The 19,254-nt window shown below is 45.6% G+C and overlaps 1 protein-coding gene and 1 long non-coding RNA gene across 3 annotated transcripts in view; one reads left to right on the forward strand and one right to left on the reverse strand.

The window, feature by feature from the left end:
• BAALC (BAALC binder of MAP3K1 and KLF4) overlaps window positions 1-14,753 on the reverse strand; it is an 86,386-nt gene extending 71,633 nt beyond the window's left edge. Inside the window, exon 1 of the mRNA XM_055546495.1 lies at window positions 14,496-14,753. Coding sequence (XP_055402470.1) covers window positions 14,496-14,655 — 160 coding nt within the window. The 5' untranslated portion in view covers window positions 14,656-14,753. The remainder of the gene's footprint in view (window positions 1-14,495) is intronic.
• On the forward strand, window positions 1,547-3,940 carry LOC129626989 (uncharacterized). Of its 2 annotated transcripts, XR_008702364.1 has the most exons (3): window positions 1,547-1,881; window positions 2,028-2,228; window positions 3,645-3,940. It is a non-coding gene; the product is annotated as an uncharacterized LOC129626989 (long non-coding RNA). The 2 variants fall into 2 exon arrangements; XR_008702363.1 differs by lacking the exon at window positions 1,547-1,881 and having other exon boundaries at window positions 1,894-2,228.
• Window positions 14,754-19,254: the final 4,501 nt, after the last annotated feature.

Genomic DNA, 19,254 nt, shown 5'->3' on the forward strand with positions numbered 1-19,254 from the left:
AAAAATCCATGAATTCATAATGATATTTCCACTTTCGGAGGAAACCAGGAAAAAAATTCAGTTCAGTTCAGTAGTTCAGTCATGTCCGACTCTTTGCGACCCCATGAATTGCAGCACACCAGGCCTCCCTGTCCATCACCAACTCCTGGCGAAAGAAGTGGACATTTAACTGCCTTTTCAGGGAAACCAAAAGGGCAACAAGGAAAATTATTCTTTATAAAATATCTAATGAATGTTGAAGAAATGTTAGAATGTCACCATTTTGCAATTCCTAATGAAATAACTGATGCGGGCAATGATTATCAATGACTGAAAGCTAACAAGGAACTTAACAGTGGATGGTTATTAGATTGTCACAGGCAATCTTAACAACAGAAAATTGAGAGATAACCAGATAAACATCAACCAAACACAACGTGTGGACATTGCTTGCATCCCGATTCAAACCAATTGTAGAAAAAACATTATGAGGTCATGGGTGAGATTTGGCCAGTGAATCAATCTGGTTATATTAGAGGAATTTTCATCAATTTTTTAGGTGTGCTAATGGTATTGCAGTTCAGTTGAAACATAGAATTGATGATATTACATTTCAACCTACAAAAATAACAGTTTCATATAATTCAACGTTGTATCTTTTTAAAAAGAATCCTTATGTTTTAGACAGCCATACTAAAGTATTTACGGATGAAGTTACACGACTTCCCAAACTTGCTTCAAAATAATCCAGTGGGTGAACGCAGATGGATGCATAAAGGAGACAAGATTTGCTGTGTGTTGATAATGCTGAAGCTGGATGATGATGGTACAAAGGGGTTCATTACACTATTCTCCCAGTTTGAATTATGCGTATTCATTTGTATAGTTTTAAAGTTTTAAACTTTTATGTAAGTTGAAATGTTAATGTTAAAAATGCCTGAGGATACTTCAATAAAAATAAGTAAACAAAATTTTTTAAAAAGAAAAGAGAAAGTGCCTAAGGCTATGATTATGGGGTTCCAGAATTGTTTTGAGCAATTGCAACCAGTTGGTAACTGCTGGGAAGCATCCATGCTTAATTGAAACTATAATCAGTGTGTGGGTGTCTGCTGCTGCTGCTGCTGCTGCTAAGTCGCTTCAGTTGTGTCCGACTCTGTGCGACCCCATAAACGGCAGCCCACCAGGCTGCCCCGTCCCTGGGATTCTCCAGGCAAGAACACTGGAGTGGGTTGCCATTTCCTTCTCCAATGCATGAAAGTGAAAAGTGAAAGTGAAGTTGCTTAGTCGTGTCCAACTCTTAGCAACCCCATGGACTGCAGCCCACCAGGCTCCTCCGTCCATGGGATTTTCCAGGCAAGAGTACTGGAGTGGGGTGCCATTGCCTTCTCCGGTGGGTGTCTGCACACATGTTTAAATCACCTTGTCATATGAGATTTTATTACATTTCCCACTGCTGTCAGTGCAAGAGACTTGGGTTTGATCTCTGGGCTGGGAAGATCCCCTGGAGAAGGAAATGGCATCCCATTCCAGTATTCTTGGCTGGAAAATCCCATGGACAGAGGAGCCTGGCAGGCTACAGTCCATCGGGTCACAAGAGTCGGACATGACTTAGCAACTGAACCACCAAACCACATGCGATTTGGGGATTCCACGAATAATCAGTGTTTGAATTTTGAATTCACATGCAAAAGAAAAAAGGCTATGGGCAAACTCTCCCTGGACTCCTTTTTAACATTTTTGGCAGCTTCTATTTAAACGATGCCTTTTCTCTAAGTTCACTGCATGTTTTCTGAAGCCGTATGTAATGGCTAGATGCCCCTGCCTCTACAAAGGAAACACCTGATTCAGAAAAGTAAACACCATAACAGCAACCAGCTGCCCAGAACCATCATCAACCATATGGTGAGCAGACCTCAGAGAGACACAGCAACTTTTTAAACACCCCAACTCTGGCCTTACAGCCCATGGCAAGAACTGGGTGTTAAGGAATGGTGAGCAGAGCTCAGAGAGACACAAGGAAATGACTGATTATTCCTTTCACCTCCCAGCAGCAGCTCCGCGCCCACAGAAGCACAGGATGCAGCTGGGAAAAAGCCTTTCATGCCACAGTAGCTGCCTCGCAGCTCTGAATCAACAGCGACCCGTGATGAAGGGACAGAAGGATTCCAACATTCCTGGAGACCCAAGGCAGGGACACCTCCTGAGAGAACCAGGAACCCCAACTTTACTCTGGGTGATGCTGCGACAAGGTTTTCTTCCCAAATCCCACTCAACCCAAGAGGGCATGTGTGCATGCTAAGTCACTTCAGTTTTGTCCGACTATGCAACCCCGTGGATGCAGCATGCCAGGCTTTCCTGTCCTTCACTATCTCCCGGAGGTTGCTCAAACTCATGTCCATTGAGTCGGTGATGCCATCCAATCATCTCATCCTCTGTTGTCCCCTTCTCCTCCTGCCTTCAATCTTTCCCAGCATCAGGATCTTTTCCAATGAGTTGGCTCTTCACATGAGGTAGCCACAATACTGGAGCTTCAGCTTCAGCATCAGTCCTTCCAATGAATATTCAGGGTTGATTTCCTTTGGGATTGACCGGTGTGATACTCTTGCAGTCCAGGAGACTCTCAAGAGTCTTCTCCAACACCACAGTTCGAAAGTGTTCAGCCTTCTTTATGGTCCAACTCTCACATCCATACATGACTACTGGAAAAACCATAGCTTTGACTAGACAAACCTTTGTAATGCCTTTGCTTTTTAATACGCTGTCTAGGTTTGTCATGGCTTTTCTTCCAAGGATCAAGTGTCTTTTAATTTCATGGCTGCAGTCACTGTCCACAGTGATTTTGGAGCCCAAGAAAATAAAGTCTGTCACTGTTCCTGCTTGGCAGGCAGATTCTTTACCACTGAGCCACTGGGGAAGCTGCATAATAAGATACCTAATACCTTAATGACCTAATGTTATCAGGGACACCTTACTAGTCTTTCAAAACTGCCTTCCAGGTGAGAAAAGCACTTAATCCCATTTATTTGCTCATTCCACAAACATTGTTTCAGGGCTTACTGTATGTGCTGAGCTTGCCAGAGGTGTGCTTGAGGGCGAGGACTGCTGCTAAGTCACTTCAGTCGTGTCCGACTCTGTGCAACCCCATAGACGGCAGCCCACCAGGCTCCCCCATCCCTGGGATTCTCTAGGCAAGAATACTGGAGTGGGTTGCCATTTTCTTCTCCAATGCATGAAAGTGAAAAGTGAAAGTGAAGCCGCTCAGTCGTGTCTGACTCTTGGTGACCCCATGGACTGCAGCCTATCAGGCTCCTCTGTCCATGGGATTTTCCAGGCAAGAGTACTGGAGTGGGGTGCCATTGCCTTCTCCAGAGGGCGAGGACTAGTAACCGCAAACCTTGTTCTTTTCTCCCTTCCACTCTGCCTTTGGGATGAAAGACACTGGCTCCTAAACCTGACTCAGCCTCAGAATCACAGGAGTGAGCATTGGTACATGGCCACGCTCACTGATTGTATCTTTTCCTTTGGCAGCTTCAGTGCTAAAAACTGCAAAGTTGAGTAGCTGCAACAGAGATCAACGGCCCACTTAGCCTGAAATGTTTACCATCTGACCCTTCACAGAAAAGTTTTCCCAGCCTCTGATCTAGAATCTCCCTTCTCTCCGACAGGTCCAAGCATCACTCGGGAGCTTATTAGAAACGCAGGATCTTGGCCCCACCACTGACAGAGGGAATTCCACTCAGTGCAGACCTAAAGAAGCTATTAAACATGCAGGAGTTCTGGCCCCACCCGCCTACCATGTCTGAAGCCCCAGGGTCGGGGTGCAGGCTTTATTTTAGGTTCACCAAGAGAACCTGATGTGCAGCCCTTGGGCAAGATGCCTCACCTCCCTGACTTCCCCAATCTGTAAAATGGGGTAACAGCACTAGGTACCGAATACACAAGGCCTGGCACGTCCTCTGCACACAGTTTACCAGAAGCCACACTCACAGGCAGGGGTTGTGACTGTGAGTGTTGGCACCCACATCCTTTATCTCCCAGCAAGCAAATCTGAGCCTGACTGTCCTTGAAAAGTGATTCTTGGATGTAATAATGAATTGTGGCCTTGTGGTCAAACACGGCTGTTGTTTATGGAGATGTTTAAGCCTGAACGGTCCCTCCTGTGATCGGCACCAGCCCATCGCCACTTCCCTTGTAACTGCCGCTGCACCCTGTTGTTATGACGACCAGTTTCACAAACAGCCCTGCCATTTTCTACAAATCCTTTCGGTTTCCCCATGCCCTAAAGTCCAGCAGCCCTAGAGATAATAGCAGGGTGATTTTTTTTTTTAACTTTCACAGAAAATACTGTCAATTCTTTAAACGAGCCAGTTGGCTGTCTGCTGCTCCCCTAGCAGGAGCCCCCAGCCCGGGCCTTAGAGTCACCCTGCACAGGGAGCCTGCACAAATGTTCCCACTCATTGGAAACAGGTGCCACAGAGGATCTGTGGGCACATCAGCTTCCGGCTGGCATCAACTTTACAAGAAAATGAAGCAGCAAAGAAAGAAGTGGCCACCACATATCTGTGTACACAGCACAGAGTCTGATGTCAAGAGACCATTTTAAAAGATTTCAATTTGAGTTATTGCTGCGTTATTTCTAAGATTAGCTCAATATTGGCACATGTAACTTTTTCAGCAAATATTCACCTTTATGAATTCATTTGACACGGGGGAATGCTGAAAACAATTATTATTAGAATGTGTTATTATTACAGCAAACTCTTAATGCTAGTCATTATGTTATCTGGGTTTCTGGCAGACCTGCCTCCCCCTCACTTCCTCTTCTCCTCTCCCTTGGCTCCTGCTAATCCTCTCTCCTCTCTGACACAGTCTTAGGATTAAAGGGACAGCACCTGCTTGCAGTCTACCTAGTCTCTGCTCTCCTCTTTTTTCTCTTGGCACAAGGACCCACTACCTTTAAGGTGTCATGAACCCAGCTCAAAGTTTGGACTTCCTAGACTCTAGAAGCCTGTGACAGCCATATAACATGCTTCTGGCCAATGAGAAGTGTAAGCAAATTTACTGGGTCCTGAGAAATCTACTGTTTTACAGATTAAAAAAAAAAAAAAAACCACTTAGGTGGAATGCTTCTTTCTACATTTTCCCCTTCTTCCTATCTAAAATAAGATGTCATAGTAACTTGCAACTATGAGGATGAAATCCACACACCAAGGATGGCAAAATAATAAGCTCAAAGAGCCCAGGTCCTGGATAGCAGTCTTAAGTGGTGGTGTGGCTCCTGACCTCCAGACTTTCTGTTAAGTGGGAAAGATAATGGAACCACCTGTGATGGCCTCACCTACTGTTACATCAAGAAGCAACCCCATCAGTGCACTGAGAATCCAAACAGGAGATGTGAGGAGAGAGGATGGCTAAAGACGTTTAAAAATGCTGAAGTGGCAAGAAGGATGCACAGCAGGTGACTGGAGGGAAAGATGAGAGAATTCACAGCAAGTCTTTGATGTTTTTAGCATTCAGAGGGCAAGAAACAATGTCAGGAGTGTCACATACAGACTAAAACAGCATATTAATAAGGAATTAATAGAACTGCCAAGAACTGGTAAGAACACTAAGGTTCCAGGCATGAGCCTGGATTCAATCACCAACGCTCATCACTTTCAACAGCAACTCTGGGCAACACAGAAACAGAGGAGGGGTGACCCTGGCTTTGAAGCTGGCACAGTAAGCTCAGGGCAAGACTGAGGAGGTAAGGGGATCCTGGGTGCTAGGAGAGGCAGTACGTCCTTCATATTTGTGAGCACATTAATTCTGCAATGATTCCCGTCCTACAACGTGGAAACTGAAACCCAGAGAAGCTAAGAAACTTGCTCAAGTCACACAGTTGGGAAATGTCTGTTGTTAAAGTCTAATTCCTTAACCACCAAACTATACCATCTGCAGGCAAAATAACAAGGAGGAGGAGGATGAAGAAGAGAACGGTTAGGACATGGTCACATGAGAAGGAGGCTGTAAACAGATCTGGCGAGGTGGTGTGGTGTGTGTGGCTGTCTCACAGGCTGCTGCAGGGACTGGGAAGAGAAGGGCAAGAACTTTGGGACTGGATTTCCAGGCTGAAGGGCATCTGGTTAGGAGCAGCTGACTCAGCCTTGCCCAACTGGCTGTTAACATGCCTAGAAGACAGAAAAAGACCAAGACTCACAACAATCCCTAAAGTGAAGACTAACAGACAACCTAATCCAGAATCTGAGAGAAATGGGCACTATTCATAGAGAAGATGGACTAGACTAAGAAAAATCTACTGCTTCCTGGCTTTGCTTCATTACACAGAAGCCACACGGCAAGATGTAGGCAGACACTCAGTACCTATCCCATCTGACACAGAGACCCAGAGCTGGAGCATATGGGGTTGGAGCAACCATAACATTGGGCAGCCAACCTGCATGACCTCGTGGGCATTTGAGACTCAGACAGAGAGCTGGTCCACATATACATCATGTTTCTACATCCATAAAGCAACCACAAATCCCAGAAAACAGCCGGGCAGAATATATAACAGCATCCTCAACCTGAGCGAATTGTAGGGAGGTGGAAGGGAGGTGAAAGGGACATGAAGGGATTACATACAATGGATTCACACTACACATTAGCCTAGTATGTAATGTGTTGTTGTTGTTGAGTCTCTAAGTCATGTCCAACTCTTTTGCAACCCTGTGGACTGTAGCCTTCCAGGCTCCTCTGTCCATGGGGATTCTCCAGGCAAGAATACTGGACTGGGTTGCCATTTCCTTCTCCAGGGGACCTTTCTGATCCAGCGATCGAACTTGCATCTCCTGCATTGGCAGGCAGATTCTTTTACCACTGAACCACCAGGGAAGCCTGCAGTATGTAATTAACCTGAATTCAACTACATTGCTTAGAAAAAAAAAAGGAGGAAAAATCCCTTCACCTATCCATGGTCTTCACTGCTTGCTCTTCTCCTATTCCATCTAGACTTTGGCTGTCACCATCTGTAACTAAGGGGCTTCCCAAGTGGCGCTAGTGGTAAAGAACCTGCCTGTCAATGCAGGAGAACTAAGACACGATTCAATCCCTGGGTCGGGAAGATTCCCTGGAGGAGGAAATGGCAACCCACTCCAGTATTCTTGCCTGGAAAACCCACGGACAGAGAAGCCTGGGCAGGCTACAGTCCATGGGGTGCCAAAGAGTCGGACACGACTAAAGTGACTTAACACAGCATCTGTACCTAAATATTTTTTTGAACACAAGGAGAAAAAAGGTTTTTTTCCCCCTTGGCCTTTGGGTTTCCAAGCAACCTGAAGGCTCTTTTACATATCCCCCAACCAAACTTTAAACATAACCCCTACAGAAGATGCAACACACACCATATACACCTAGATTCACGACCTAAGGATGAAACCTAAATGCTATGGAGGCGTGTTTCCTTCTGTGTGCTTCTCTGCACTTTTTAAATTCTCTGAAGGAATATCCATTGCATTTGAAACCAGGAAAAAAGATTATTCTGCCCAAAGACTGCTCCATCTCTAACAAGCCCATCAAGTGAGTGGGATGCAGGTGATTCTTTGGGCAGCTCCGGCAGCCCTGCCCAGGGGCACTCAGCACTGGCAGGGGTGGCATCTGTGCCACAGGGCTGCGGGCATCACTTCAAGGACTCGTGTCCTCGCCTTGAGAATGCTGGCAGGAGGCTCCCACTCCAAGTGGTTCGCATTTTCAAATAAGCCAAAGGCAGATGGGGTGGAGGAGAGCCCTAAATTTGTGCTCAGTAGTTAGCACTGCCCTGGATTTAGAAACAAGAGATCTGGATTCTGACCTGGGTGCTTCTATTTCCTGGATAGGTGACCCCACTCAATCTCTTTTATTATTTCTATTGTGATTTTTTTTTTAATTTTCTTCATAGTTGATTCACAATGTTGTGTTTAAACCACTCAGTCTCTTAAGCTCACTAAGCCTCAGTTTTTCCTCATCTAGTAGATGTTGATAGCAATGATGTATGAGGTTTAGAGAGTTATGAATACTAATGTCTCTTATTCGTGTCCGACTCTTTGGGACCCCATAGACGGTAGTCCAGCAGGCTCCTCTGTCCATGGGATTCTCCAGGCAAGAACACTGGAGTGGGTTGCCCTTTCCTTTTCCAGGGAATACTAATATCCCCAAAGAAAAATGCTCACTTATAGTAGATGCTCAGTAAATGGTATTTGAATATAAATGACAAGGAAAGAGATGCAATCTCAGAAGGAAATGTGAAGTAGTGACCACAGAAATCCTCTTGCTATTTCCAAATGTTCCGTGCGTGTCTGGGCTCACAAGAACATTTCTATCAGTTTTCTGTGGCTGTAACAAAGTACCACAAACTGGGGGGCTTAACAGAAATGTCTCGTCACAGTTCTGGAGGCTAGAAGGCTGAGACCAAGGCGTTGGCGGGGTTCATTTCTTCTGTGGGCTGTGACAGAGACTCTGCTTCACGCCTCTCCTGCAACTTCTGCTGGGTGGCTGGCCACCTTTGGCCTTCCTTGCTTTCAGTGTCTGCCTTCGTCTTCACATGGCATTCTCTCTGGGCGTTTGTCTATGTGTTCACATTTCCCTTTTCATAAGGACACCAGTCACATTGGATTATAGCCTACTGTAATGACCTCATTTTAACATGATTACTTCTGTAAGAACTCTATCTCCTGAAAAGGTTACATTTTGGAAGAGAACATAGGCAAAACATTCTCTGATATAAACCCATAAATTGTGCCAATGTTTTCTTAGCTCAGTCTCCCAAGGCAATAGAAAAAAATACAAATAAACAAACGGGACCTAATCAAACTTATCAGCTTTTGCATAGCAAAGGAAATCAAAACCAAAACAGAAAGACAGCCTATGGACTGGGAGAAGATATTTGCAAGTCATGCAACCAACAAGTACTTAATTTCCAAAATATATAAATAGCTCATTAAACGCAATAATAAAAAACCAAACAACCCAATCAAAAAATGGGCATAAAAAGATATTTCTCCAAAGAAGACATTCAGATGGCTTGACAGGCACATGAAAAAATGATCAACATCACTAATTATTAGACAATGCAAATCAAAACCACAATGAGGTACCACCTCACACCAGTCAGAGGAGCCATGATCTAAAAGCCTACAGATGACAAATGTTGCAGAGAGTGTGAAGAAAAATGAGCCTTCTTACACTGTTGGTGGGAATGTGAATTGGTATAGCCACTATGAAGAACAATATGTGTTGCGGTCTTTTACAGACCGGGACCTGGTAGACCGGAGTCGACGAAAAGAAAGAGAGAGAGAGAGAGAGCAGTATCTCTTGGGTTACGTAGAAAACCAATAAAGGTTTTCTTTATTGCTATTTCCAAATGTTCCGTGCGTGTCTGGCCTCCACACAGGACTTGTCCCACTCGTGAAGGCACAGGGTGTCCTCTCAAGGAGGTCTTGAAACCCCAGGCGAGAAAGTGAGCTTGGCAGGTTTTCATGCTCCAACAAGAATGAAGACAGAAAGGCCGCGGGGGACCCAAGTCTCTAGTGGAGCTCCCAGGCTAATCCAAAAGATGGAGGTGGGAACAAGCCAGTGTGACCGCTGCTCTCACTGGGCTGGACAAAGGGCCTGGAGAGCCTGGGGCAGGACGAGCGGCCACCCAGGAGACCAGGGTCGTGAGAAGTGAGATTCCCAGATGTTGATGAAAAGCCCGGGTTTGTTGCCACCTGTTTCTTGAAGTGATTTTTGCAAAACCACCCTTATAACAAATGAGCTTGTGTTTGGCAAAGCGGGTGTAGAGAGGGGGTAGGTTTTCTTACTATGCAACCCACCAGGTGGACAAGAACCTGAAATGGAAGAGCGGATAGAACTCTTGAGGAAAGGAAACATCAACTCTGGGGACTACAGGAAGAACGAAATGGATACAGAGAAGTTTTACGAGATGTATTCATTCAAGAGAGGTAGCTTGAGGTCCTACTGTGACCAGGCCCAGTGTTAGGAGCAGGACTACAATGACCAGTGGAAAGACCTCTTCCCTGTCATTCCCAAGAGTACAGGCCTTAATCAATAATTATTTGACTGTCTTGTAATAACCTAAATGGAAAAGAATCTGAAAAAGGATATACACACACACACACACACACACACACACACACACATATGTATTATATATTAGGTTGGCCAAAAAGTTAATTTGGGCTTTTTTGTACCATCTTACGGAAAACTTGAACAAACTTTTTGACCAACCAAACATATATAAAAAGTCACTTCTCTGTACACTTAAAACTATCACAACACTGTAATTTAACTATACTCCAATTCTAAAAACTGTTTGAAAATATTACCAAGTGGTACTACCTGACCTGCCTCTTGAGAAATCTGTATGCAGGTCAGGAAGCAACAGTTAGAACTGGACATGGAACAACAGACTGGTTCCAAATAGGAAAAGGAGTTCGTCAAGGCTGTATATTGTCACCCTGCTTATTTAACTTCTATGCAGAATACATCATGAGAAACGCTCGACTGAAAGAAACACAAGCTGGAATCAAGATTGCCGGGAGAAATATTAATAACCCCAGATATGCAGATGACACCACCCTTATGGCAGAAAGTGAAGAGGAACTAAAAAGCCTCTTGATGAAAGTGAAAGAGGAGAGTGAAAATGTTGGCTTAAAGCTCAACATTCAGAAAACGAAGATCATGGCATCTGGTCCCATCACTTCATGGCAAATAGATGGGGAAACAGTGGAAACAGTGTCAGACTTTATTTTTTTGGGCTCCAAAATCACTGCAGATGGTGACTTCAGCCATTAAATTAAAAGATGCTTACTCCTTGGAAGGAAAGTTATGACCAACCTAGATAGCATATTCAAAAGCAGAGACATTACTTTGCCAACAAAGGTTCGTCTAGTCAAGGCTATGGTTTTTCCTGTGGTCATGTATGGATGTGAGAGTTGGACTGTGAAGAAGGCTGAGCACGGAAGAATTGATGCTTTTGAACTGTGGTGTTGGAGAAGACTCTTGAGAGTCCCTTGGACTGCAAGGAGATCCAACCAGTCCATTCTGAAGGAGATCAGCCCTGGGATTTCTTTGGAAGGAATGATGCTAAAGCTGAAACTCCAGTACTTTGGCCACCTCATGCAAAGACTTGACTCATTGGAAAAGACTCTGATGCTGGGAGGGATTGGGGGCAGGGGGAGAAGGGGATGACAGAGGATGAGATGACTGGATGGCATCAATGACTCGATGGACGTGAGTCTGGGTGAACTCCAGGAATTGGTGATGGACAGGGAGGCCTGGTGTGCTGCGATTCATGGGGTCGCAAAGAGTCAGGCACGACTGAGCGACTGAACTGAACTGAACAGTCTACAGGTCCAGCTGGCGGAGAGGGAGGCTTACCCACCACGAAGTCAGAGGTCAATTCTCCACAGGCACCCTCACTCAGGGAGTGGATCGGGGTCATCGGCTGTGTGCAGCCTGCAGGGGCAGTCCTGTTTCCGCAGGGAGGTCTCCTGCAGGGGTCTGTGCACACGGGCCCCTCCCCAGGCAGAATGACTGACTCAGTCCTCTGCACTCCCCTAGCTCCCTCCCCTCCTGCTGTTCTAGAGGGCTCTCCTCTGCCCTTGGAGGAGTCTGCTGCTGCTGCTAGGTCGATTCAGTCGTGTCCGACTCTGTGCGACCCCATAGATGGCAGCCCACCAGGCTAGGTTAAACTTATTCAGGTGAGCAAACATCAGCAGCAAGAGATGTAAGGCAGAGAAAGCGGGAGGAAACTTAGGAAGACTGGACCGAAGGAGGGCAGGTTTAGATCAAGTGCCTACTCATTCAGAGGACCCCAACGGGCGGCTCCACAGTGTGCTAAGATACAAAGATGAATGAGTCCACTCCCTGCACTCAGAGGTCCTGAGGCTGGGGTGGGCAGGAAAAAAAGTGGTTTCAATGTGATACTAAAAGAGAGTGATCAGGGGCCCAGAAAGAAAGGACTCTTGAGGACTGAGGGAGCTGGAGGCAGGAAGTGTGAAGGGACAGGGAGGCTGTGCAGTGCAGACTGGACAACTTACCAAATCCCATCTGCCTTGCACAGAGACCCTCTCCAGCTCCAGAATTCTAGCCATGAAGCCATTAGTGATGATTTTGTTGTTGTTTAGTCACTCAGTTGTGTCCAACTCTTTGCGACCCCATGGACTGTAGTCTGTCAGGCTCCTCTGTCCATGGGATTTCCCAGGCAAGAATACTGGAGTGGGTTGCCATTTCCTTCTCCAGGGGATCTTTCCAACCCAGGAATCGAACCTGTGTTTCCTGAGCTATCAGGGAAGCCCAGTGATGTTTTTACAATATGAATTATCCTAAATCCTGGTTTTCCTTTTGTCCCCCCATCAGAAAAGAGTTGATGGGAACAGGAAAATGTGGCATCTGGCTTCTTACCACAGCACAATCACTGTGGACCAATGCAGTGCCCCCAGAAGCCTGGAACTGAATTAACAGGTGGCACACGGGCAGAGGGTGGGTAAGACCCGGGGAGTAGGAGGGAAGAAAAAAATAAAGAACGCTGGCTAATCTCCCAGGGTGACTGAAGCCCAGGGAATGCTTGGTTCCATGCTGACCTTCAGAAATGTTTCCTCTCCTCTGAGGCTGATGGAAATTTCTGGGGAATTTAAATGATCCTGCCCATCTAAAAGTCTTGCCAATTTTAGGGTGGTGTTCTGAGACAGCAGTTGAGCCATTCCTGTGAATGACTCAGGTCTTCAGGACCACCTGCCTGGCAGGGCTGTCCCACGTATGGCAGGGTACCATGAATGAGCGTGATTGTCCCAGGTCCCACCTGTTGCAGATCTCATGATACATGACGGGACATGACTCAGGATGGCAGAGTAACAAATGAATAAGTATTGGAAACAAATAAATATGGACATATTTAGCCATCCCATAATAACTCTCCCACACTTGTACACATGTACAGACACACATATACTTCCAGTCACCAAGGCAACCATTCCCTGAAGCTGTATTTTGTTCTTTTCCATGTTAGATATTTTTAACCTTATTTCCTAGGAGTGTAGCTCTGGTCTTTTGAGTCTCTCCTGAGGAAGTACCTCAGTACACCCCCTTGGGACATGCTGTTACATCTAACATTTTCCAGATCAGTTTTGAAGGCTCATGTATTATTCTCTTTCTGACATTGAATTCAGCCAACACACCATTTGAAAATGCACTGAAAGCATCAGCAACACAAAATGACCATTACGATTGCTACTGTGAGTCAGAGAAATTAGAGACAAAGGTCGTGTTTGCCTTGCACAGTTTTCCCTGACAATTCTCGCTTTAAAAAAAAAAGGGTAGGGGGTGGGGGGAAATCACAAAGTTCACGTGAAAAAGGAGCCAGTGTGGTTCCAAAAGATGGAGACAGAATCTCAGGATTAAAAGGGACAGCTCTTATTTTGGAGGCAGGAATTTAGGACTAAGGGTGGTTTAAGAGCAGTTGTTGACATTTCTTTCCTCCTCCTTATAACATATGTTACTCTTCAAATTAACCTCATATTCTATTTTAGCTTTCAATATTTTAAAATGCCAGCAACACAAAGGGGTCAGGAAACAGTTAAAACATTCTTATACAAATATTGATATGGCTTTTGACAACATCCATGTAATAAGCAAGGAAGTTTTTTCCTTTTAACATCACCAACGCGTTCATGATTAAAGGTCAGCCTGTGGCAACAGTTAATCTAATTTCATCGCTACGCTACAATCATTACTCTCTGCTTTAAAAAACAAAAAAAATCTTATTTGTCACTGGTCCAAAAAGTTCTCTGCATATCCTTCCGTCAGATTTCTGCCAGAGGGGGAATGGTACGAGTATTTAATTTACAGTCGTAATCCACTCTCATGCCCTGCCTCTTATTAAGCGTCGGGGCACGGTGGAGTGGAGCAGGAAGTCTTCACTAGGAAACAACTGCTTGTAAAGTAGCTTAAGTGCAGAACTGGTGATGGTGCGGCAGGCGTTTATTACGCCCTGAACTAGGGCTCTGGTTTTCAAAACCCGAGACGGGAGAAACGGTGGGAGCCACGAGGAAGACTGCACCCAAATCAACGGAGAGAGGGGCAAGAGGCCAGTGGATGGAGAGCCTCGGCTGCGTGCACAGCGGCCAAAACCCGGCGAAGGCGCATCCCAGGGGCGGGAGGCGTGGGTGGGCTGCGAAGAAGGCGTGCTAGCCGGGCGCGCAGTCCTCCCACCCCATCCGTCCCTGCCAATGAGCGGGCACCGGCGGGGGCCCGGAGGTGCGGGGTTTCCCGGAGGCTCGGGGATTAACTCAGCTTCCCTGAGGGTCTCTGGTTGGCCCACCCCCTCCCTGGGCCTGGGCGGGTCAGTCACAAGGCAAGTCCCGTCTATCTGTCTGTCTGCCTGTCTCCCGCCTCTCCCTCCCACCATTACCGCCGCCGCCGTTCCGCACCGAACGCTCCGGGGGTCTGGGCTGGCCCTGGCGCCCCGCGTGCCCCCGCCTCCCGCAGCCGGGCGCACTCACCCGCGTGCAGGCCGCCCGCCTCGGGGCCGCTGTCCGGGGCGGCGTTGCTGGGCTGCGCGTCCGAGTCGGTGTAGGTGAGCCAGGTGGACTCCGTCTCCCGAGTCCAGCTCTCGTAATAGCGGGGCTCGATGGCATCCGCCCGGCTCCCGCCGCAGCCCATCGTCCCTCCCGCGCTGCGGGCGCGCCCGGCGGCCGCTGGGGTTTTGGTTCCGGCGGCGGCTCAGCCCCGGCGGCGCAGCCCTGGCCCGTGAGGAGGCGGCGGCGGCGGCGGCATGGGTCCCCGCGCCAGCCCTCCCTCCCGCGCCGCAGCCAGGCGCCCGCCGCCCCCTCCGCCGCGCCCACTCCCTGCGCCCCTCCTCTCCTCCTCCAAGGCCCTCCCCTTCCCCACCTCTCGGCCCCCTGCCGCCCCTCGCCCTCGCCGCGCCCCCTACCTGTCCTCGATTCAAATTCTCCCCCGCATCCTCCCTGGGGGCGCCCAGCCGACCCGGGGACTCAGGAGCGACGGCCTGGGAATGGGAAGGGGGCGAGGGGTGGATGTCCCTCCAGGGGTTCAGCCCCTCCAGCTGGGGTTATGGCTACCAGGCTCTTGCGCATCCATCCACTCCCCCTTATTTATTCCTTCATGCCTTCTTCCTCTCTCCTTCCCTCCCTCCCTCCCTTCCACCTTTGTTCCACTCAAACATCCCGGGGAACCTTGGAAGGGACTCTCAAGCTTTCTGGCCACTTGTTTCTAAAGCAATGGAGCTGGTGACGACCCAGAACCAGGAAAAGAAACTATTGCTGTTAAGAATGAAGGAAGACTCAGAGCCCCCACCTCTCCTACTTGGTTTGGGAAGCAGGGAGTAGGGCCTTATAATTTCTGAGAGAGCTGGACCGGACTCTGTGTCGCTAACACCCTTTCCAGTTCTTTGAACTTTATTCTCAAGAAAGCAAAAAAGCATCAGGAACCTCAAGGAACTCGGAGCAGTCCCTCTGGATCGTCTGTTAAGGCATGGCTGGCTTCCCTCCAAATCCATTGGTGGCCTTGATATTCCCAGGGTTCATACCCCAACTGTCAGCCTTTCATTCCGGGGTGCACGCTCAGGTCTGTGTGCTTGATGGGAGCACTCCTCGAGCTCAGACTTGGGTAAACCAAAGATTCCCTTGTCCCAAACGAACCAGAACACACTGGGAAAAGAAGGAAACTGCCTTAAGGAGACAGCTAAGAAAGAAGGGTTGAAAGAATAAATCCTCAGTGACTAAGCTCTGGCAGAACTTAATAGTGTTGAATAAATACTGTTTTCATTCTTCCAAAAGTATATATATATTATTTTTTTAGTCGAAATATATCTGACGTACACTAGTAGGTTAGTTTCAGGTGTACTACCTAGTATTTGACATTGGCATCCATTATGAAATGATCACCATGGTAAGTCTAGTAACCATCTGTCCCCATACAAAGTTATTAAATTATTATTGACCATATTCCTTGTGTTGTATATTACATCCTTGTGGCTCATTTATTATATCACTGAAGGTTTGTACCTCTTGATCCTTTCATCTGTCTCACCCACCTACTCACCTTCTGCCCATCTGGTGACCATTCTTTTGTTCTCTGTATCTATGAGTGTTTTCAGCTTGTTTTGTTTGGCTTTTAGATTCCACATATAAATAAGATCCAGAGAAGGCAATGGCACCCCACTCCAGTACTCTTGCCTGGAAAATCCCATGGATGGAGGAGCCTGGTAGGCTGCAGTCCATGGGGTCGCTAAGAGTCGGACACGACTGAGCAACTTTGCTTTCACTTTTCACTTTCATGCATTGGAGAAGGAAATGGCAACCCACTCCAGTGTTCTTGCCTGGAGAATCCCAGGGACGGGGAAGCCTGGTGGCTGCCGTCTATGGGGTTACACAGAGTCGGACACGACTGAAGTGACTTAGCATAAATAAGATCACACAGAATCTGTCTTCCTCTGACTTATTTCACTTGCCTCAATATTCTCTAAATCCACCCACATTGTTGCAAATGGCAACTTTTCATTTCTTTTTAAATGATTAATATTACATTGTCTATATACCAGATCTTCTTTATGCATTTTTCTGTTGATAGATGCTTACGTTGCTTGTACATCTTGGCTATTGTAAATAATGCTGAAATGAACATGGGGTGCAAATATAGTTTATTTCTTTATTTGGCTGCATCAGGTCTTAGTTGCAGCACGCAGGATCTTCATTGTGTCATGCAGTGTCTTTCGTTATGGCACACAGGCTCTCTAGTTGCAGTGTGTGGGCTTAGTTGCTCCGTGGCATGTGGGATCTTAGCTCTCCCACCAGGAACTGAACCCCTATCTCCTGCATTGCAAGGCAGATTCTTAACCGCTGGACCACCAGGGAAGTCCCCTTATATCTTTTCAAATTAGTGTTTTTGTTTTCTTCCAGTAAATATCCAGAAGTAAAATTGCTGGATCATATGGTAGCTTCACTTTTACTTTTTTGAGGATCTCTATACTGTTTTCCAGAGAAGGCAATGGCAACCCACTCCAGTACTCTTGCCTGGAAAATCCTATGGACGGAGGAGCCTGGTAGGCTGCAGTCCATGGGGTCGCTAGGAGTCGGGCACGACTGAGCAACTTCACTTTCACTTTTCACTTTCATGCACTAGAGAGGGAAATGGCAACCCACTCCAGTATTCTTGCCTGGAGAATCCCAGGGACAGAGGAGCCTACTGGGCTGCCGTCTATGGGGTCGCACAGAGTCGGACACGACTGAAGCGACTTAGCAGCAGCAGCAGCAGCATACTGTTTTCCATAGTGGTTCTACCAATTTACTTTCCCACTAACAGTTCATAAGTGTTCCCTTTTTCTCTGCATCATCAACACTAATAATTAGTGATGTTGAACATCTTTTCATGTGCATGTTGACCATCTGTATGTCTTCTTTTTTTTGAGAATTAAAAATAATTTTATTATAGTAACATACATATATAAGTTCGTCACCTCACCCACTTAGTGTATGTCTTCTTTAAAAAAACGTCCATTCAGATCCTCTGCCCATTTTATGTTGACTTGTATGTTTTGCATATTTTGCATATTAACCCTTTAATGGATAAATTGTAAACATCTTCTCCCATTCAGTAGGTTACCTTCTCATTTTAGTTTCCTTTGCTGTGTAAAAGCTTTTAATTTTATGTAGTACTGTTTATTTTTGCTTTTGTTTCCCTTGTGTGAGGAGACAGATCCAAAGAACTATTGCTAAGACCAATGTCAAAGAGCATACTGGCTATGTTTTCTTCTAGGACTTTTATAGTTTCAGATTTTTAATTAATTTTGAATTTATTTTTCTGTATAGAGTGAGAAAGTAGTCCAGTTTCATGCTGATGCATTAAGCTATTCAATTTTCCCAACACCATCTACTGAAGAAGCTGTCTTTTTCCCATTGTATTTTCCTGGCTTCTTTGTCATAGATTAATTAACCATATAAGCATGGGTTTATTTCTGGGCTCTCTATGCTCTTCCACTTATCTATGGGTATGTTTTATGTCCGCACCATACTATTTTGATTACAGTAGCTTTGCATTATAGTTTAAAATCAGGACTTGTGATGCTTCCAGCTTTGTTCTTTCTCGAGATTGTTTTGTCTATTTGGGTCTTTTGCATTTCCATACCAATTTTAGAATTATAGCTCTATTCTAGCTCTGTGAAAAATATCATTGGTATTTTGATAGGGATTGCATTGAATTTGTAGATTGTCTTGCAGAGTATGATCATTTTAACAATATTAACATTTCCAAAAGACATGAGTGTGGTATATCTTTTCATTTGTTCATAACATTTCAATTTCTTTGATCAATATCTTACAGTTCTCCAAGTCTCCTATCTCTTTGATTACAATCATTCCTAAATATTTTATTCTTTTTGATGCAATTGTAAATGGGATTTTTTTTCCTAATGTCTCTTTCTGAAAGTCCACTTTTAGTGAGTAGAAATAAAGCCGATTTCTGTATAATAATTTTGTATCCTGCAACTTTACTGAATTCATTTAGTAGTTCTAATAGTTTTTTGTGGTGTTTTTAGGATTTTCTATATGTATTATATCATCTGCAAACAATGAAAGTTTTACTTCTTCCTTTCTGATTTTGATCCCTTTTATTTCTTTTTATTGCCTAATTACTGTAGCTAGGACTTCCACCTCTGTGTGAAATTAAATTGGTGAGAATGGGCATCCTTGTCTTATTCCGGATCTTAGAGGAAATGGTTTCAACTTTTCAACACTGAGTATGATATTAGCTGTGGGTTTGCCATATATGGCCTTTATTATATTGAGGTATCTTTCCTCATTCAACATATATTTATTAAATACCTATTATGACAAAACACTGCCAGTAGATATAATACCCATCTAATACATTTTATCATCAATTGTATGTATACTATAATGTGTATTGTTTAATATATCTTATAAAGTATACAGAATATAGGTATAGTATTCATTATATACTATATAACATATAGAATATAGACTAGGTTACATTGTCTATAGCATTCAGTATGTATTAACAGCATCCAGTAGATAGGCCAAGTTCAGGGCATTCCTGGAACATAGTAGAAATGAATAATGTGGGCTAAAGAAGATCTAGTTAGGGCAAAGCTCTTAGATGTCCCTCTGGCAGGTTCTAATCAGAATCCATAATGCAGAAGTGAGCAAAGACTCCCTGAGCTAAGATCAGGGACTCCTCCTCATGCTGAGTCCAGAGCCTGCCAAATCCAAGGGCCCAGACTGG

This window comes from Bubalus kerabau, chromosome 14 (genome assembly GCF_029407905.1).
Source record: "Bubalus kerabau isolate K-KA32 ecotype Philippines breed swamp buffalo chromosome 14, PCC_UOA_SB_1v2, whole genome shotgun sequence".
NCBI lineage: Eukaryota > Metazoa > Chordata > Mammalia > Artiodactyla > Bovidae > Bubalus > Bubalus kerabau.